The sequence below is a fragment of the Pempheris klunzingeri genome, chromosome 17 (assembly GCF_042242105.1).
Source record: "Pempheris klunzingeri isolate RE-2024b chromosome 17, fPemKlu1.hap1, whole genome shotgun sequence".
Lineage (NCBI taxonomy): Eukaryota > Metazoa > Chordata > Actinopteri > Acropomatiformes > Pempheridae > Pempheris > Pempheris klunzingeri.
In genome coordinates this window covers 4,749,392-4,765,378 of record NC_092028.1, presented here as the reverse complement: position 1 = coordinate 4,765,378, position 15,987 = coordinate 4,749,392, and the positions used below count along the sequence as shown (strand labels likewise).

The 15,987-nt window shown below is 42.0% G+C and overlaps 2 protein-coding genes across 2 annotated transcripts in view; one reads left to right on the top strand and one right to left on the bottom strand.

The window, feature by feature from the left end:
- The window catches only part of LOC139217353 (pyruvate dehydrogenase (acetyl-transferring) kinase isozyme 2, mitochondrial-like), a 188,728-nt gene that overhangs the window by 51,769 nt on the left and 120,972 nt on the right, over positions 1–15,987 (bottom strand). The gene's annotated exons all lie outside the window — the stretch shown is intronic.
- On the top strand, positions 4,971–9,321 carry gfap (glial fibrillary acidic protein). Its single transcript, XM_070848500.1, has 9 exons — positions 4,971–5,491; positions 7,009–7,069; positions 7,153–7,248; positions 7,387–7,548; positions 7,715–7,840; positions 8,297–8,517; positions 8,612–8,655; positions 8,977–9,059; positions 9,280–9,321. Exons 1-9 carry the CDS (start codon positions 4,971–4,973, stop codon positions 9,319–9,321), a joined length of 1,356 nt encoding a protein of 451 aa, XP_070704601.1.

The following is a 15,987-nucleotide window of genomic DNA, read 5'->3' as shown; positions in this document are numbered from 1 at the left end:
ACATTCCCATCAGCCTCAGCTGCGCTCTGTGTTAATTGCCTGCTAAGATGCTAACCTAAGCGTGAGAACATGTTAAACATTATACCTGCTAAATATCAGTATGTTAGCATTGAATGTTAGCATGCTGATGTTAGAATTTAGCTCAAAGCACCACTGCTGTTAAGTACAGCCTCACAGAGCAGTTAGCATGGCTGTAGACTCTTAGTATTATGATATTCTCTCATTCCTAGCATATGATTGGTCAGATTTAAAGATCTGATGACCATCGGTACGTGTATCTACATTTAAACAGTGTACAGTCTGGGTTTATATCTGTGTGCTGTGCTTGTTATGTGGTGTGTTTGTGTGGGGTGGTATGCACTTCTCTCTGTGTGGTACATCTAGGCCCCCAGCATTCCTGCTGACAGGCAGACTGGAGCTTCGGGCCTGAACCAGCTCTCAACCAGCCCTCTTTGTGGCTGCACTCTGTTTGGGCTCGGTGGTGCTAAGTCGTACAGCCGGCTCGTCTGTCCCAGTTAAGCCCCCCTGATTTTCATCATAGCTCATTCCCATGAGGCCTTGCTGGTTCAGTATTACACGAGCATCTAATTGTTCATTCACCATCACGTCATGTTTGGAAATCGCACCTGAGAAGTCCAGAGAGTCAGCAGCACAAATGAGCAACAAATTTGCATTATTAGTGAAGCACTAAATTCCAGGAGGAAATACTGTACTGAGAGTTTGAATTACTTTGCACATGAGATTTTACATTCAAAACAACTAATGCATTGTTGGATTGGATTAAACTACCCAACAGAACAACAGCATTTAAAATGATATCCACCAACAGCACCATTAAAATGCTGCCCTTGTGTTAATACATCAAAAATAATAAAAGTACATAATACATTATTAATGACGGAACAGCACTTTAGGTTATTTTGTACAAGAAATACTTTTATGTTTGATCCTCAAAGTATATTCTGCTGATTATACTACTGTCCTTGAATCTAAATGACACTTCGAATTCATGACTTTTATTTGAGGTGGATTCTCTTTTACATCCATCACTGGACACAAGGATGTGCAAGAATAAAAGAAATTTCATGTCCTTCATTTGAGGACTGCACACATTCAAGGTCAGCTTCCCAGACAGAGAACAAAGTTAGATTTAGACTTAAATGAAACCAGATTAACTCAAAATGGATTTCTGAGGCAAATCTGGGACTACTTCCTAGATGTAATGAGGCCCTGACTCGACTGAAGCAGTGTCCTGCAGAGTTAATCCAGGACTACATGGAGGCTTAAACATAAACTGTAACTCACATTCCGAACCTGCCGTTTCCTTGTTCATTTTCTCATATTCAAATGACTGAGGGGATCTTTTCACTCCTGGATCCTAAACTTGCATCTGTTTCTCAAAGAGGAAACCATGGAACACTTTCTCTCCAAAGGCTGATCAATTCAAGTTTTTGGCATCAGGTCTTTTTGTGAAGGTGTACCTTTTCTGCTTTCTTCCATTATTTTGTCTGTTTTTACTCCAAAATCAACAAATTGTTTTTTTTGAGCCGTTCCAGTTAGTGTAGCAGCCTCAGGCTATTGCGATGGGTACATTCTCTCACTGATGAGGACTAACACAGATGGTTGAAATTAATCTTGTTTCAATCAGCACAAGAATTCATGGTGGAAAAAGTAACAAGTGAAAAGTGTTTCAGTAAGTCAGTGTTTGAACCAGGAGTTACTATTCTGGATTCAGGTCCCCTGCATTTAATATACATCCCGTCAGACAGTTGTGTTTCCAGCTGGTTAGTCAGGATTCAGTTTGGTATGTGGCCATGTACATTCAGCCATCAGTGAGGCTGAGGGATGGTAGCAGGGAGGTTCACACTGGGGATTCTGGTGTAAAATGCCAGAGCACAAAACCAACGTTGAATATTACGAAGTCAAACTTAGCTGGCAGCCATGTTTCCTTGGCCTAAGATCAGTCTGAGTCCAGCAGCATTAACATTCTGCCCTGCACTCTTTTTCTTTGTAAGTCCTGCAAATGAAATGGTCTCCTCATGTTGGACACATGAATCAGCTGTTTGACTTGGCCTTTAAGTGACTCCAGCAGCAGGGAGGGAGGAGAGGGAGAGGTCTGCACCACCCCTTTCTTCTCCCTCTCTGTGGATGTTTAATCTTCAGGACATATTACCTCAGTGACCAGATCTGAGGCAACGGCCGCCATTGTCTAAAAAATCCAATGAGACGAAACAATTAGTGTCACCCTAATGATGCAAATGAATCCTTAGCGATAGAGACTTTTAAATCAACAAATCTTTGCCAGACTTACAGTGTGCCATCTCGTTTAACCTCTATTAACAGAGACCAATTGGAATTCAAGACACCGTGTTGATGTTTTTCTTCCTTTACAGCAACAACACTCAGGGTCCAGATAATAGAGTCATACGGGGCTTTATTCACTGTCTCCCAGTACCACTGGTTTCCACTCGCTGTGATTTTATGACCCAGTAACAAAGAGGTCCTTTATGTCCCACTGCTGTTGTGGTTTTACTACCTGTAGCAACACCACCGTTAAATAATTATACCACTGTTTCTTGTGTCTTGTGGTTTTACTACCTGTAGCAACACCACCGTTAAATAATTATACCACTGTTTCTTCAAGCTCGGTCTTCCTAACGACAAGTAATGGTGACGTGTTATACAGTTTTTGATATTTATTTTTTCTTTATGTGTTTTTCCTGCTGTTTCTCACTACCAGGCAACCATTGGTTTCCATTCATTTCTGGCGACAAAAAGTAGCAAAATAATGGAGTTGAAAAGTAAAATGAGCCAGTGACAGATCAATAAAAAAGTGAAATTAAGTTTTGATTTATTTCATGAACTGACAGGTGGTACAAAAAAGATGTATGTATGGGTTGTATTTTTTTATACACAGTCTTTATTATTCAACTCACAACTCACATTTATTGATGTTTTCAGCTATGTTTTCCACTTGTCTGACAACCTCAAACTACTTTGAAAGGTTGTCATAGTATCCAGTTCTTGCAATGAATAAGCTAGTTAGTTTGTAGTGAATAAGAAAACTAAGTCACAACCTCATCTCCATAAATTCCGTCGTCTTCAAAAACAAGTCAGAAAAAGATCAGCTGAAGTGTACTGACGTAGCCAGCCTTGTTGTTGCCAAGGTAATGGATGAAAATGGTTTTGTAATGCAGCCTCTGTTAGTCCTCCTGGAGTTCACATTAGGTCTGCAGTCCCCGCTCCCTCCCTCCCTGTGAGCCACTTGTCCTCGTCTCCACCATCCATCTGTCTTTGGTGCCAGCAGGACGTCTAATAACCTGAACACAGTGAACACCCCAGAGTCCTGCAGGCTCACTGGAGTCTTGGCTACATTCTGTTTGCTATAACAAAAGTGTGCATTTGCTCCTTCAGCACAGTGGTCAAACAATTGTAGATATACAGTTATTTTTCGTGTTGTTTTGTCAGTGTTATTTTTTTGATGATTGTAGCAAAGAGCATGACCAAATTAAAGCCGACTATATGTTCCTGGTCACCAGCTCTGGTGCTTCTTTGCTGACACTCACTATGACACACATCATGTTACAAGGTGCCAAGTGGCACAAGCTTCATTTTGTGCATAAAATTCTTTTGTGTGACATGAAATTAAGGTTTGTAATATGCATGATGTGAAAACAACACACAGTTTGATGAAGTCACATCACTTTTGATATCACAGAATATATTTTAATAATACTTTAATGATATTTAAAGAACTTTTCATAACACAAAATGCACTTTTGAAATGCTCACCAGTGTTTTGCTGAAGAAGGGCAAAGAAAGTGTTAAGCGTTTTGCTCCAAGTGCGACTAATAACGGTAATCTTATTCTAATGATGTTTTAATTATCATAATTTGCTTCTGTCTGACTTTTTTTTGTGACACAGAATACATTTAACTTGACACGCACTGCCACAAAGTGTATTATGTTCAAACAATACACAACTGTACTAAATGTTTGGCTCACAAATTGCAGCATGACATCATTTCATTCAGTACCATGATCAGGGACATTTGTGATAATGACAATTGTTAACGAATCCTCAACAAGGTGCATGAAAAGTTTTGTTGCTGAACGCCTGGTCGAATACTACCACATTTTGGTGGCTAATACATTTTTATAAAGAATAAATAAAAAACTAAAAAATAATTGAATCATTGAGTAATTGACTTGACATTAATATGGCATAATTGCAAAAACCTATATAAACACAGAGTAACCTAATTCCACAATAAAGTATTCCCATTAGAATAAGAAGGTGCTACTAAATAAAAATATTCATTTATGTCCTTGCATGTAACTGTGCCACAAACTGTGATCAGGATCTGTCCTAAAGCACCCAAAGTGTATTCCACTTAGAATAATGCAGGCTTACTAACTTATATGTGCAACACACCAATAGATTGAATTTTTCACTTGTTCTGATCTATTTTATCTGCTTCATCAACGTCAATCTGCTGTTACTTTCTCCAATTAGAGAGTGAGCATCTCTTCCCGACAGCTCCATCCCTTTCTGTTTCTGGTTTTGTGAGAGAGCATGTGTGGTCAGGTTGAATTGGTGGCTAGACCCTGTCACACACATTCCTTTTCATTCAGCTGGAACAGAAAGAAAGAGAGAAGGACAAAAAGGGATGAAAGTTAGAGAGAGAGAGAGTGAGTCAGAGGCCAGGGAGAAGGGAAGGAGAGGGGGTGAGAGGGAGAAAGCCAAGAGACATTTGTAGTTGAGTGGACGAGCACGGACAATCCCTGGCACACAGCTCTTTGAGTGTCATATAAACCACCCCTTCGCTCTCCCCTTTTTGTCCCATTCACTGCCTGCCACCCTCCCATTTCTCTGCCGCACCCTGTGGCCTCTCTACTTTGGACTTGGGGGGGTTTGCCTGCCTCTATAAAAGCCCTGCTTGTACCCTGAGTGAGCTTCATTCCCCATCATGGAGAGTCAAAGATACCAGTCCTCATACAGGAAGCGTTTTGGGCCTCAGGGCTCAAGCAGCACAGGGATCAGGGTTGGGAGTCATTCTTCCAGCCGCCTCTCCTGGCATGGCACCCCTCGCAACTTTACCCACTCTAGCCCAATATCCCGGCTCTCCTTGGGCTCAACCAACACGGCCCTGCTCCTGGGGAGCCCTGTGGACCGTCTGGACTTCTCAGCTGACTCCATGATGAAGGCCCAGTACAAGGAGACACGCACCAATGAGAAGATGGAGATGATGGGCCTGAATGACCGTTTTGCTAGCTACATAGAGAAGGTGCGCCTGTTGGAGCAACAGAACAAACTGTTGGTGGCTGAGTTGAACCAGATGAAGGGAAGGGAGCCCAGCCGCCTGGGGGACATCTACCAGGAGGAGCTGAGAGAGCTGCGCAGGCAGGTAGACGGCCTCAGTGCTGGCAAAGCTCGGCTGGAGATAGAGAGGGACAACCTGGCTACAGATCTGACTACGCTCAAGCAGAGGTAGGTGGAAGCTGGGTGGGACTGCACCCTGTTATGTCTCTTTTGCTCTTATCCTTTGAAAAGATTGATAGAGTGACAGGCATAATGTAAGATGTGCCAAAATCCCAGACTTTTGCACATTTGCTTGAACTTTCTGATGATGAAAATGTAGTTTTGTCACACCTGGGACTTGTAAAACTTATTGGAAGTTTTGTTGGAAAACAAATCCGTTCAACGGCTAAAAAACCAACGTGTACAATGAAAGTAGACTAAAATAGAATGAAGTATAAAACATGCTGATGGATAACTTCATTGGGATGCTTAAGTTTAATATTTAAATTAGCTAACAAAAAGATAACAGATGGAGGGGACTGGAGTTTACTCACTATTTTACTTCTTCTATGCATCTTTTTTTTCAAAGTCGCACTAGGATTAAAGCTTTGTTTTTATGTTACTTTGGGATTTTGTTAGATATCAGGACAAGAAATAAAATTCAGTTTGCCAAGATTTGAGGTCTTTCAGAGCAAAATAAGACAGGTTCGTTTTTTTAATTACGAATGCATTTATATGTAGATTTGTCTCTTATTCGTTGGAATGCAGACCGCTGTGCCCTGCCCAAGCTTTACTCCTGGATCCCTCTTTACAAACTTGATCCTGACTGAACCCCTCGCTGCTATTGAGTGAGTGTGGAGGAATGAGGCACACACAATGGTAGCTCTTCACAAAGGAAGCAGACAGCCAGGCAGATGTTCTCTTGTCCCTTGTTACTCTAAAACACTGATTTACTGCAGTTGCATATCCAGCATGTTTTAGCTGAGGTGCACACTTGGCATGAATGCATAATTTAATTTAGCTGGGAGAATAAGCAGTTGAAAATCTCAGCAGTTGGAAAAGTCTTCTTCACAGCCCTCTCTACCCTCTGATTACCACACAGCTGCTAATACCCCGAGAGACCTCAGAGAGATAGCGATGTCCTTGGCTGAGAGGGTCAAAGGTCACTTTTGTGATTCCTGCTGCTCTTCTTGAACCACTACATTCAGCAAACTCGGCGTGAAGCTGTACAGATGTTGCCTCATGTCCGGGCATTTATGTTTCCATGCCTCTGTATGTATGGCAGATGGATTGCAGGGTGGTGTGTCTGCATGTGAGGCTGTGTGTGCACACATGGATTGTGTGTGTATGTGTGTGTGTGTATGAGCTCAATCCCGTGGGAAAGGCCGCTGGCTGTTAGATTGGAGTGGATGTGTAATGATGCGTAAGCTGCTCTTTCAGCTGAGCCCCAGTCGTCCCCTGAAGCACGGGGTGCAGCACTGAGGCTTGCAGTGAAAATCTGATCAAAATGCTTGAGATACATTTTCAGTCCCCATACAGTAGCCTCACTCTTCTTATACATGAAGGTCTCATTTGAATTGCAAAAAAACTGCATGCTTGTTTGTCTCTTATTGATGTTGTGCCTTAAAGGAACAGGCATAAAAACCAGAACTGTCAGTGAAAGCAGGGCAAAACTAAAAATTAAAGATTAATGTCATCTTTCTCAGGTTGCAAGATGAGATTGGCCTCCGACAGGATGCAGAGAACAATTTGAATTCCTTCAGACAGGTAATTTTGCAGATATTTCTCTAAATTTGTGATCTAAGCAATTCATACATTCAGTAGGGCTGAATGCATCATTCTTTGCATAGGATGTGGATGAGGCGTCTTTAAATCGTGTTCAGTTAGAGAGGAGGATCGATGCCCAGCAGGATGAGATCAACTTCCTTAAGAAGACTCATGATGAGGTAAGAAAGAAGTTGAAAGAAAGAGGTAAAAGGAAAAAAGCAACTTTAACTATCACTTTAACTTTCTTTAACCACATTTAACCACCTCATTGACTGTGTATATTTCTCCATTTCTTCCGCTACCCCTCCTCCTCTCAGGAGCTGCGTGAGTTACAGGAGCAGATCATGGCCCAGCAGGTGCATGTTGACCTGGATGTGTCCAAACCAGACCTGACTGCTGCTCTGAGAGACATCAGGGTCCAGTATGAAACCATGGCAACTTCAAACATGCAGGAGACTGAGGAGTGGTACCGATCCAAGGTCAGAGTTATGCCTTTCATGAAGTGTGTCGTACTGACAAATAGGGTAATGCACATCCAAATGACATTAGATGTAGCTTTGAGTGTCCTTGTGAGGAGACTGGGATACACAGCAAAGGACATCACACATGCTTAGAGACTGTTGGACTGTTTTCCTTTGTACACAGTTTGCTGACCTGACAGACGCAGCCAATCGAAACAATGAAGCCCTGCGTCAGGCCAAACAGGAGGCCAATGAATACCGCCGTCAGATCCAAGTGGTGAATTGTGATCTTGAAGCTATGCGCGGGACAGTAAGTCCACATAACCACAGACAACACTTTGTGAAACATTACTGTGAAGCCAGACAGCATTGTAAGTGGTAAATGGTCTGTACTTGTATAGCCGCATTCACCCACTTACACACCATTCACACAGGAGGAATCTAAGTCGAAGGAGACTATTCTTTCACATTGACAGTGTGAGGATACTGACATGTTTTGTTGTGTTGGCTTTATAAGTTAAGCTACTATTAGCGGATTTATAGTAGCAGATGTAGATTTATAGTAGCAGACAGTAGAATCAGCAGGAAGTGCAAGCAGCGGTAACAAAAGTAGTAAAACTAATGGTGTTAGTATTGGCAGCATAAAAATAATCTGAGTAGAACATTAAAATGAAGCCTCAGTCTGCTACATTAGATGTCTGTGTTCATACTGCGTCTGTAGCTGCATAGTTCATAACTCTGTCTGTGTCTTCCCCTCCTCTTTCAGAACGAGTCTCTGGAACGCCAGCTCCGGGAGATGGAGGACCGCTTCACCATGGAGACTACTGGTTACCAGGATACAGTGAACCATCTGGAGGAGGAGATCCAGGCGCTGAAGGAAGAGATGGCGAGACACCTGCAGGAGTACCAGGACCTTCTCAACGTCAAGCTAGCCCTGGACATCGAGATCGCCACCTACAGGAAGCTGCTGGAGGGAGAGGAGAGCAGGTGAGCTGGAGCTTGGCTGACTGGTTGGGTGGTGGCACAACCAACAAATGTAAACAAGACACTAAATATTCTTGTCCCTTCTCTGTTCCTCCAGGATCACCATCCCAGTTCAGAGCTTTTCCAACCTGCAGTTTAGAGGCCAGTATCAAATATCACCATATTCTCTTCCCTTTGCTGATTTCGCTGTTTTTGCTCAGCACATTTCAATAAATGGGGCACCATGAATATTATTCATTGGAAGTTTTGGGGATGGGGTACGCTGGTGGCCAAAGGGCTGGGGTACCATCATCCACAACCTCAGTGGTTCACATGGGAACCTTTGTTGCATGTCCTTCCACTCTCTTCTCTCTTCTCACTCTCTTCTCCAGCATTTCCTGTCATCCAGAGATTAATATACTTGTATTTCTTGAACTGCCCCCCTCACTGTCCCTCCTCTTTCTCCCTCTATTCATCATTTAGAAACCAATCTGGACACTAAAACCCCAGAGGCCCATGTGAAGAGAAGCATTCTGGTTCGAACTGTGGAGACCAGAGATGGGGAGGTGTGTGCTTTTACAAAAAAGTCCCAGTTAAACGGACACACACTGAAGCAGGCCAATCTGCACATTACACTCATTCCCTCTGGAGGGCAATATTGAGCCTTTCTGCAGGTTTTCGCACACATTCACTGTCTCCCAGCGCACCTGATGCCATATGCAGCAAGAACTCACCAGAGATTTGTCCTTTTTTCTATTTTTAACTCTGATCTTTTTTTCTTTTCAGATCATTAAGGAATCAACAACTGAACACAAAGATCTTCCTTAAAGTTTTACCCAACTTGTCCTCAGTCATGAACGGAGGAATGTGAATGATGATTGCAACATGTTTGCTTCGAAACCCACTTGAGAGCCATCACCTCATTTCATTTTTCTCTCTTTTCATCATCATCCGTAGGCTAATATGTTTATTTCCATACAACCATGACGTAACAATTAAATATGCTTAGACTCCTTCATTAGAATTTCTGCCAAAAAAATTCCATGGTTAGCTTTTGTACAGAGCCACCAAGAGATTGGTCATTTTAACCAGTATGTAGCCTGTTCCAGTATAAACTGCTGAAAATTACTGATAACCTGATTCATTTTCATTTTCATTGGTAGATTTTTAGCATTGTTTCAGACTAGCTGCTATAGAGGAGGCCTTGAAACGTAGCGAATGTGTTCAGCTAATATGTAGGGTGGTGGAGGTTGACGTGTGGTTACGTGTACGTGAAATGTGGCAAGAGGGAGTTGGGCGCTCTTTGAAAGGCATCAGATTTGGATTTAGGCAGGGAATGATAGTATATTAGAGCAGCTTTTGGCAGAACCACAGGTAATTTGGGCTGGTTTTTCACCTTGTCTGGTGCTATTTTACATTTAATTCCTTTGTTGTCGCAGTCACCTCTGTTTGTGTGTGGTTTCTTATGTTAAAGTCTTGGCACAGATGTTTTCTGTTAGTGCATTCCTGCCTCACTGGTGGCTTATTAGATGTGTGGTCAGATTGGAGTTGGGTGAAGCTGTGTTGGGAGTTCAGTTGTCAAACTCAGTCTCGTCGGTGTTCACATGTTACAACCCGCAACCTCACTGAGTGGCCAAACAACCTGCTATGGCTGCCTTTGACTACAGAACCAGTCGGTGATCTGTAGACACTGGGATCTAGTTTCCAGACACATACAGTATATGAGCCTTTACTGATACTACTTCACCTGCATTCTTCTGCATCCTCTGCTCATCACACACCCAGCTGGTGGTGTCCTCATGAATCTGAAAAGCCCATCATCGTTTTTTGACACAAGAACGTGTCAGGGCCATGCCCACTTATCTAGCCAAGGGACAGATAGGGACAGAGCCAGGCTGGAGGTGTGGAGGAGGTGTTTGGAGGCTGACATGGCCTTTGCCCTCCAGCCTCCACTTAATCCACCAACCAAAATCAAATTGAGTAGTGTTTGAATGATAGCAGACACACAGCAGAGAGTGCCGTGGAGATAACCTCCGACAAATCCCAAAACATAACCCTGCACCAGATGCTCTTGTCTTTTTTATTTTGAAATGCAAGACGCCGAGGTAGAAAGGAAAGGACTCTATAATTCGAGCCTTCAGCTTGGTCGGAAGCCCCGCTGACTGAAGCTGTGCTGACAGGCCCTGCCGCTAACGAGACTGGTGCTACGCCAGAGCTGGCTGTCGCTGTGCTCGTCGCCAAGGACACGCTGTGTATTTGTGTTCCCATGTGCCTCCCACCTTCTCCCCTCCACAACTTCCACCCCTGTCACTCAACCCCTGCTCCCTTTTCTCCTAATAACATGCAGCCCTTTCTTGTATCCAATCTGTTTTATTCTGAATTTGCTTGTTTTTTTTTTTTTTATGTAAATGCTAGGTGACTCCTGTGTATTGTAGCAAAGACACAGCCGAATCCTGCTTTTTTTTGCTGAATCCTGCAGATGTGAATTAGTTTGGACCAATGCTACATGCTATTACGATATGTTACCTTAACACCAATAAAACATTTTGTTTGTTAGAGTTGATGCCTCTTGCTTTGTTCACCTTTCTAATGAGCTTTCCAAGTTTATATGTTGGTAGTCCTGTTCCTTTGCTTTTGATTCACATATATACAGTATATTAGCGTTCATGTCACTGACATGAGTGTTATACGTGCTGACAGTTAACTGTGGGGTACTGGAGGAATGACAGCAGCAGACAGACACTATTCATCATAGCTGATTGTTTCTGCCTGTCAGCCAGGCCGTACTGCTGAGCAGATGGGTTCACTTCCTGTAATATCATGGTTCATCGTAAGTGTTACTGTATATGTGCAGAGAGAGATAACTGTGGTCAGAAATAGTGTTGCCTGAGATGCAGATTAAAACCTGCACTGGGCGTTCAAACACCTGCCGTCAAGTTTACCAAAAGTCCCATAATGTCACCTCTTCAAAAAGATTATAGAAGTGAGCTGAATTAAACATTTCAAGGGATAGTAATCCAGGGGCTTAATTCATTCTATCCTTCACATACTTTGGACTTCAATTAGGTTAGTTTTACTGGTTAAAGGATAGTTCCAATTTTTTTCCTCCTCATTTGTGTTTATATTGAACATCAAGAGATCACTCTCTGAAGTGATTCAAAATAAATGAATCAAGGAAACAAGGACTCTGGGTTTTGTTCTGCATCACTTTCATTGGAGGAATGTTCTTCACAGCCAAGCAAGCAAAAGCTGTATTGAATGTACATATTGGTGAATGAGTTTTGTTTATTTTTTTTGTAGGCCAGTGGTTTCCAGTCTTGGTCCTGGGGACACTGCTCTAAGTTAAATGAAGGCAATAATACATTTGATACAAGTGTAGTTATATAACGGATTAACAACATGATGTACAGACGTACAACATAATTTGAGCTCAGAGCACTTGCTCAGCAGCAATAAGTGCTCAAGATTATGGTCTCTCTTTTTTGTCTTTCAAAAAGTAAGTAAAGAAAACATACTGCCATCAGAAGTCCTCCTCAATATAGCCTTATACATGAAAGTGATTTCAGTGCCTTTAAAGATCCAAAATGGAAGTACAGGATATCAAAGCTTTCCACCAGCATGTAAACATGGCATTAGTCTTTAAAACTAAACACTTGTATTTAAGTCATCATGAAGAACATCCCAGAGGAAAAAAAATGCTGCTCACAATAGTCTTTTCTAATCAGATTTAAATCACCTTCTTAGTATTAGTAGTATTATCTTAAGAGCTGATTATTTCAGACAAGATCAGTGCAATGAGAGCAAAAACGTAAACATTTTAAGGTCTTGAATAAGGATCGGACTGTAATCTTTCAGGAGCTGAACATGAGAAGTATGAGAAAATGGCCAAAATGTCATATTGATGTTAAACTGAGCTCGGGCCGAACAAAGAAAAGAATTTTCCTCTCCTCTGGGATATTTAAGAGCATGTATGCAAACTTCAGACAACGCTGATGGCTCTGTAGGTGTTCTTCCACTATTGTCCTCTTTTTGTCTTTGGGATGATATGTGTGATGTGTGTATTGAAGTGTGACTGAGTGCGTGTACAGTACAGTATGTATCTGTTTTGCCTGGCTCTTATCAGAGGAATGGAGGGACTCGGGTCTGCAGTGAAGGCGACCCTGAGCTAAAGGAATTCCAGGCAGATAAAACTTGGGCCCTGACGTCTGACTGTGAAACACTTTCCCGTCCAGTGTTGTTCCACAGGACCGGGAAGAGGCCAAAGGAGATGGGCATTTTCAAGCTCATTATCTTTACACAGCTAGTGCCAGGTGACAACAGCTGTCATGCAAGCTATAGAAAACATGATCACACACACAGTTTCCCAGTCCTCTTGGAAAATAGCAACACTTTTTGGTGAAATGCACCATGCGCCATGCATGCACTTCCAGGAAGTGCATGCATGGCGCAAATACCCTTAAATATAAAAGTAATGTTTTCAACATAATTTTGTGTCATCAAATGAATTCTGATGATGCTTTCTGGATCCAGAAAATAACTTCAACATACCAGAATACACATACCTACCTCTGATCTGAGCCTGCATCAAAGTATGATGAAGCTGAAATGACTGCTTGATTCATTGTTTGACAGAGAAAGAATCTGCAGCCTTTCAATGCCACACACTGGCCAGTTCAATCTTCTCAACTGTTAGGATTTGCTACTTTTGTTTATCTTATGTGACAGTGAGCTGGATATATTTGGGGTTTGGACTGCTGTTTAGATAAAGCAAGCTATACGAAGACGGCACCTTAAACTTGAGGAAACAGTGGCTGTGGCTTTTACTATTTGTTGACATTTTATGGATCAATTTTATTCAAAGTTCATTTAGAAAACAAGAGGACTGGATAATGAAAATTATTGTTTGTTGCAGCCCTAATCACACTTTAGTTTTTTTTCATTAAAGTAAGTAAAGTAATCGATGAGAAAATGCTCCATCTTGTAAGCCCTTTTGATTTTTCCTGGATCAGCCACTTGTTGTGACGTCACACAATTTTTTAATACGAATTTCAAGTTGAAGATATCCTGCTGACTAACATACAAACAAAAAGCCCAATGGCACTGAACTTATAATGATCTTGGTGAAGGTAAAACTTAAATGTTTGACTTTTTAGGGCTTCTATGAGGAAATGATCAGTGGGATGCTGCAGCAGGTCCCACAAACTCACATGTATCATCCAGTGTTGCGGCCAACGCTCTTTGTCTGTAGGACATTGTCTGTCACTGCTCTCGTTAGTGCACATTCCTGTCTTACTTGGCTCTCACACCAAGGGGTCATGGGAAGGCATGTGTGCCCCTTGGTTAATTTTAGCCCTCATTTCATCAAGGCCATTAAGACAAAACACAGAGCAACCACCTCATCCCGTCTGCAGACCATGAAGCCACGTACCCTCTGATCTCCAAACACCCTTTACAAACTGAGCCACTGTATCAGTGAACATGTGCTCATGCCAACTGCTTTTCTCCGGACAAAGTGGAGCGATGACTTCTCACACATATACGTAGCTAACCCGCCAGCTAAGGGTCAAGATTGTTCTCCTAATGGTCTTTAATTTAACTTTAACAATATCATTAATGAATTTAGTAGACTGGAAATCAGTGTAAATGACGTGTCAGTTGACAGTGGTTTCAGGGACATACTGAGAAAAAAGGAAGTATAGCAGGATGCTTCCAGAAACTGACTTGTAAATACCCCACAGCAGTAAATATCAGTCATCCTAGTTGGTCAATGAAACTCTTTTGTGACAGCTATTCCCAAAACAAAACTGTGTGCAGTGTGTGCAGTGTGTGTGTGTGTGTGTGTGTGAAGAAGCCACTTGGAGGCTCTCCATGTGACCTTTAAGTAGGTACACAACTGAAACTCTGGACTGCACATCTGCTCTGTCTCCTCTTTAAGCCCTGTAAGTCATAAAACTGAAGTCCAGGGGAAAACACACACCATCACAAGTTGAACTGAAAGTCTTTCAGTATTTTTTGAGTCTGAATGAATCACATTTTTACCTCAGATCAAGTCATGTGAAGTTTGCATGTCTAGGTCCTTCAATAAAATCCAGACTGGAAGTTTCCATTCCTGTAAAAACCAGATGAAAACCTTATCTCGTCACCAGACTTTACAACCCATGTTTCAATTGAATCTAAAATATTCTGACAGTTATTTTCTGAAATATCTAAAGGGGACAGGACGCCTCACACACACACACAGACACACATAACAATATGGTACAGGAGTGCCATTTAAAGCTTATCGTATAGATTAATATAATTTTCCAGAAGTGTGATGGCAGCCACAGACAGAGAGGATGCTGCTATTTTGAGCACAGAGACTTGTGAAGTGGAGTGAAGCAGAGCACACTGATGAAGGTCTGCACTCTGTCAGTGTCAGATCACTGTCAAGTCATCCACAGTAGAATAAACATAACTTAAGGACATGGATTTCAAAATAAAATATTTTATTAAGAGATACCCCTGATTTTCTCAGAATGCCTGAAAGTATCACAGGGCATTTGGCCGTCCCAAGTTAGGAACAACTCCTGGACAGATCTTGAAACAAAATTCATTTTCACTTGTGTTCAGTGTCTCAGATCCTCAGGGATTGTTTTGAGCCAGACACAGTCCCCTCTTCCGGTTTAAATCTCTTCTCAAAACTTAAATAATTTTAAGGAAGCTTATTATAAATACTTTAACAGCATTTTTTATTAATTTCTTTATTTATTCATTCATTCATTCACTTATTTATTTATCTATTTTATTTTTTATTTATTGGTATTGCTTGGTCATCTGATAAGCCTATCGTTGCTGGGTGTTATTTTAATTGTCTGATTCTATTTGCCTCATTGCAGTCTTGAAATGTTTTAATCCTGGTTCAAGTTTATTAGAGAGAAATTAGTTGCCTTTATTTTGGAAGTCCTTCAAACCTTCCTTCCGTTCTCCTGGTTGGCTCAGACTCACTTGACGCTGCTGCCTGCCGCTCTTGCCGAGGCGGGGGGCGGTAGAGGGGCAGTGGATCCGGGGAACCTGGCAAATAGGAGCTTCTTCTCCGCCGCCCTCATCGTGCAGTGTCCAAAGTTGAGGGAGAAAGGTGCGATTAGAAAACAAGCTGAAATCCTGAACAGCTTTTGTCTCCAACTTCTTCTCCCAGAGCAGGTTCTCCTCTCCTCTCCTCTCTGAGCAGAGAACACCAGGTCGTCTGAAATCGGTTTATGGTCTATGTTTGTTTTTCTATTTTAACAGTTAAATGATGCTTCGTAAGGCTTTTGCAGTATCCTAGTTTACTTTTTTTTCACATCACCAGCGTGCAACATCCTGCATCTGCTATCGCCCTGGCAACCAGACCTCCTCTCTCCATCATTTTGCAGCGCTTCATCCCTCACCATCAGCGGCAGCCTCCGAGAGAAATAAAATAAAAACCTGCTTTTCACGCTCGTCTTCGAAGTGGAAGCAGATTGTTTTCTTCGC

Bases quoted from the DNA above. Each gene is read 5' to 3' on its own strand.
- gfap (XM_070848500.1), top strand. From the start codon at position 4,971: ATGGAGAGTCAAAGATACCAGTCCTCATACAGGAAGCGTTTTGGGCCT. The intron at 7,070-7,152 runs GTAATTTTGCAG...TTCTTTGCATAG, and splicing joins ATTTGAATTCCTTCAGACAG to GATGTGGATGAGGCGTCTTT. The intron at 8,656-8,976 runs GCCAGTATCAAA...TTCATCATTTAG, and splicing joins TTCCAACCTGCAGTTTAGAG to AAACCAATCTGGACACTAAA.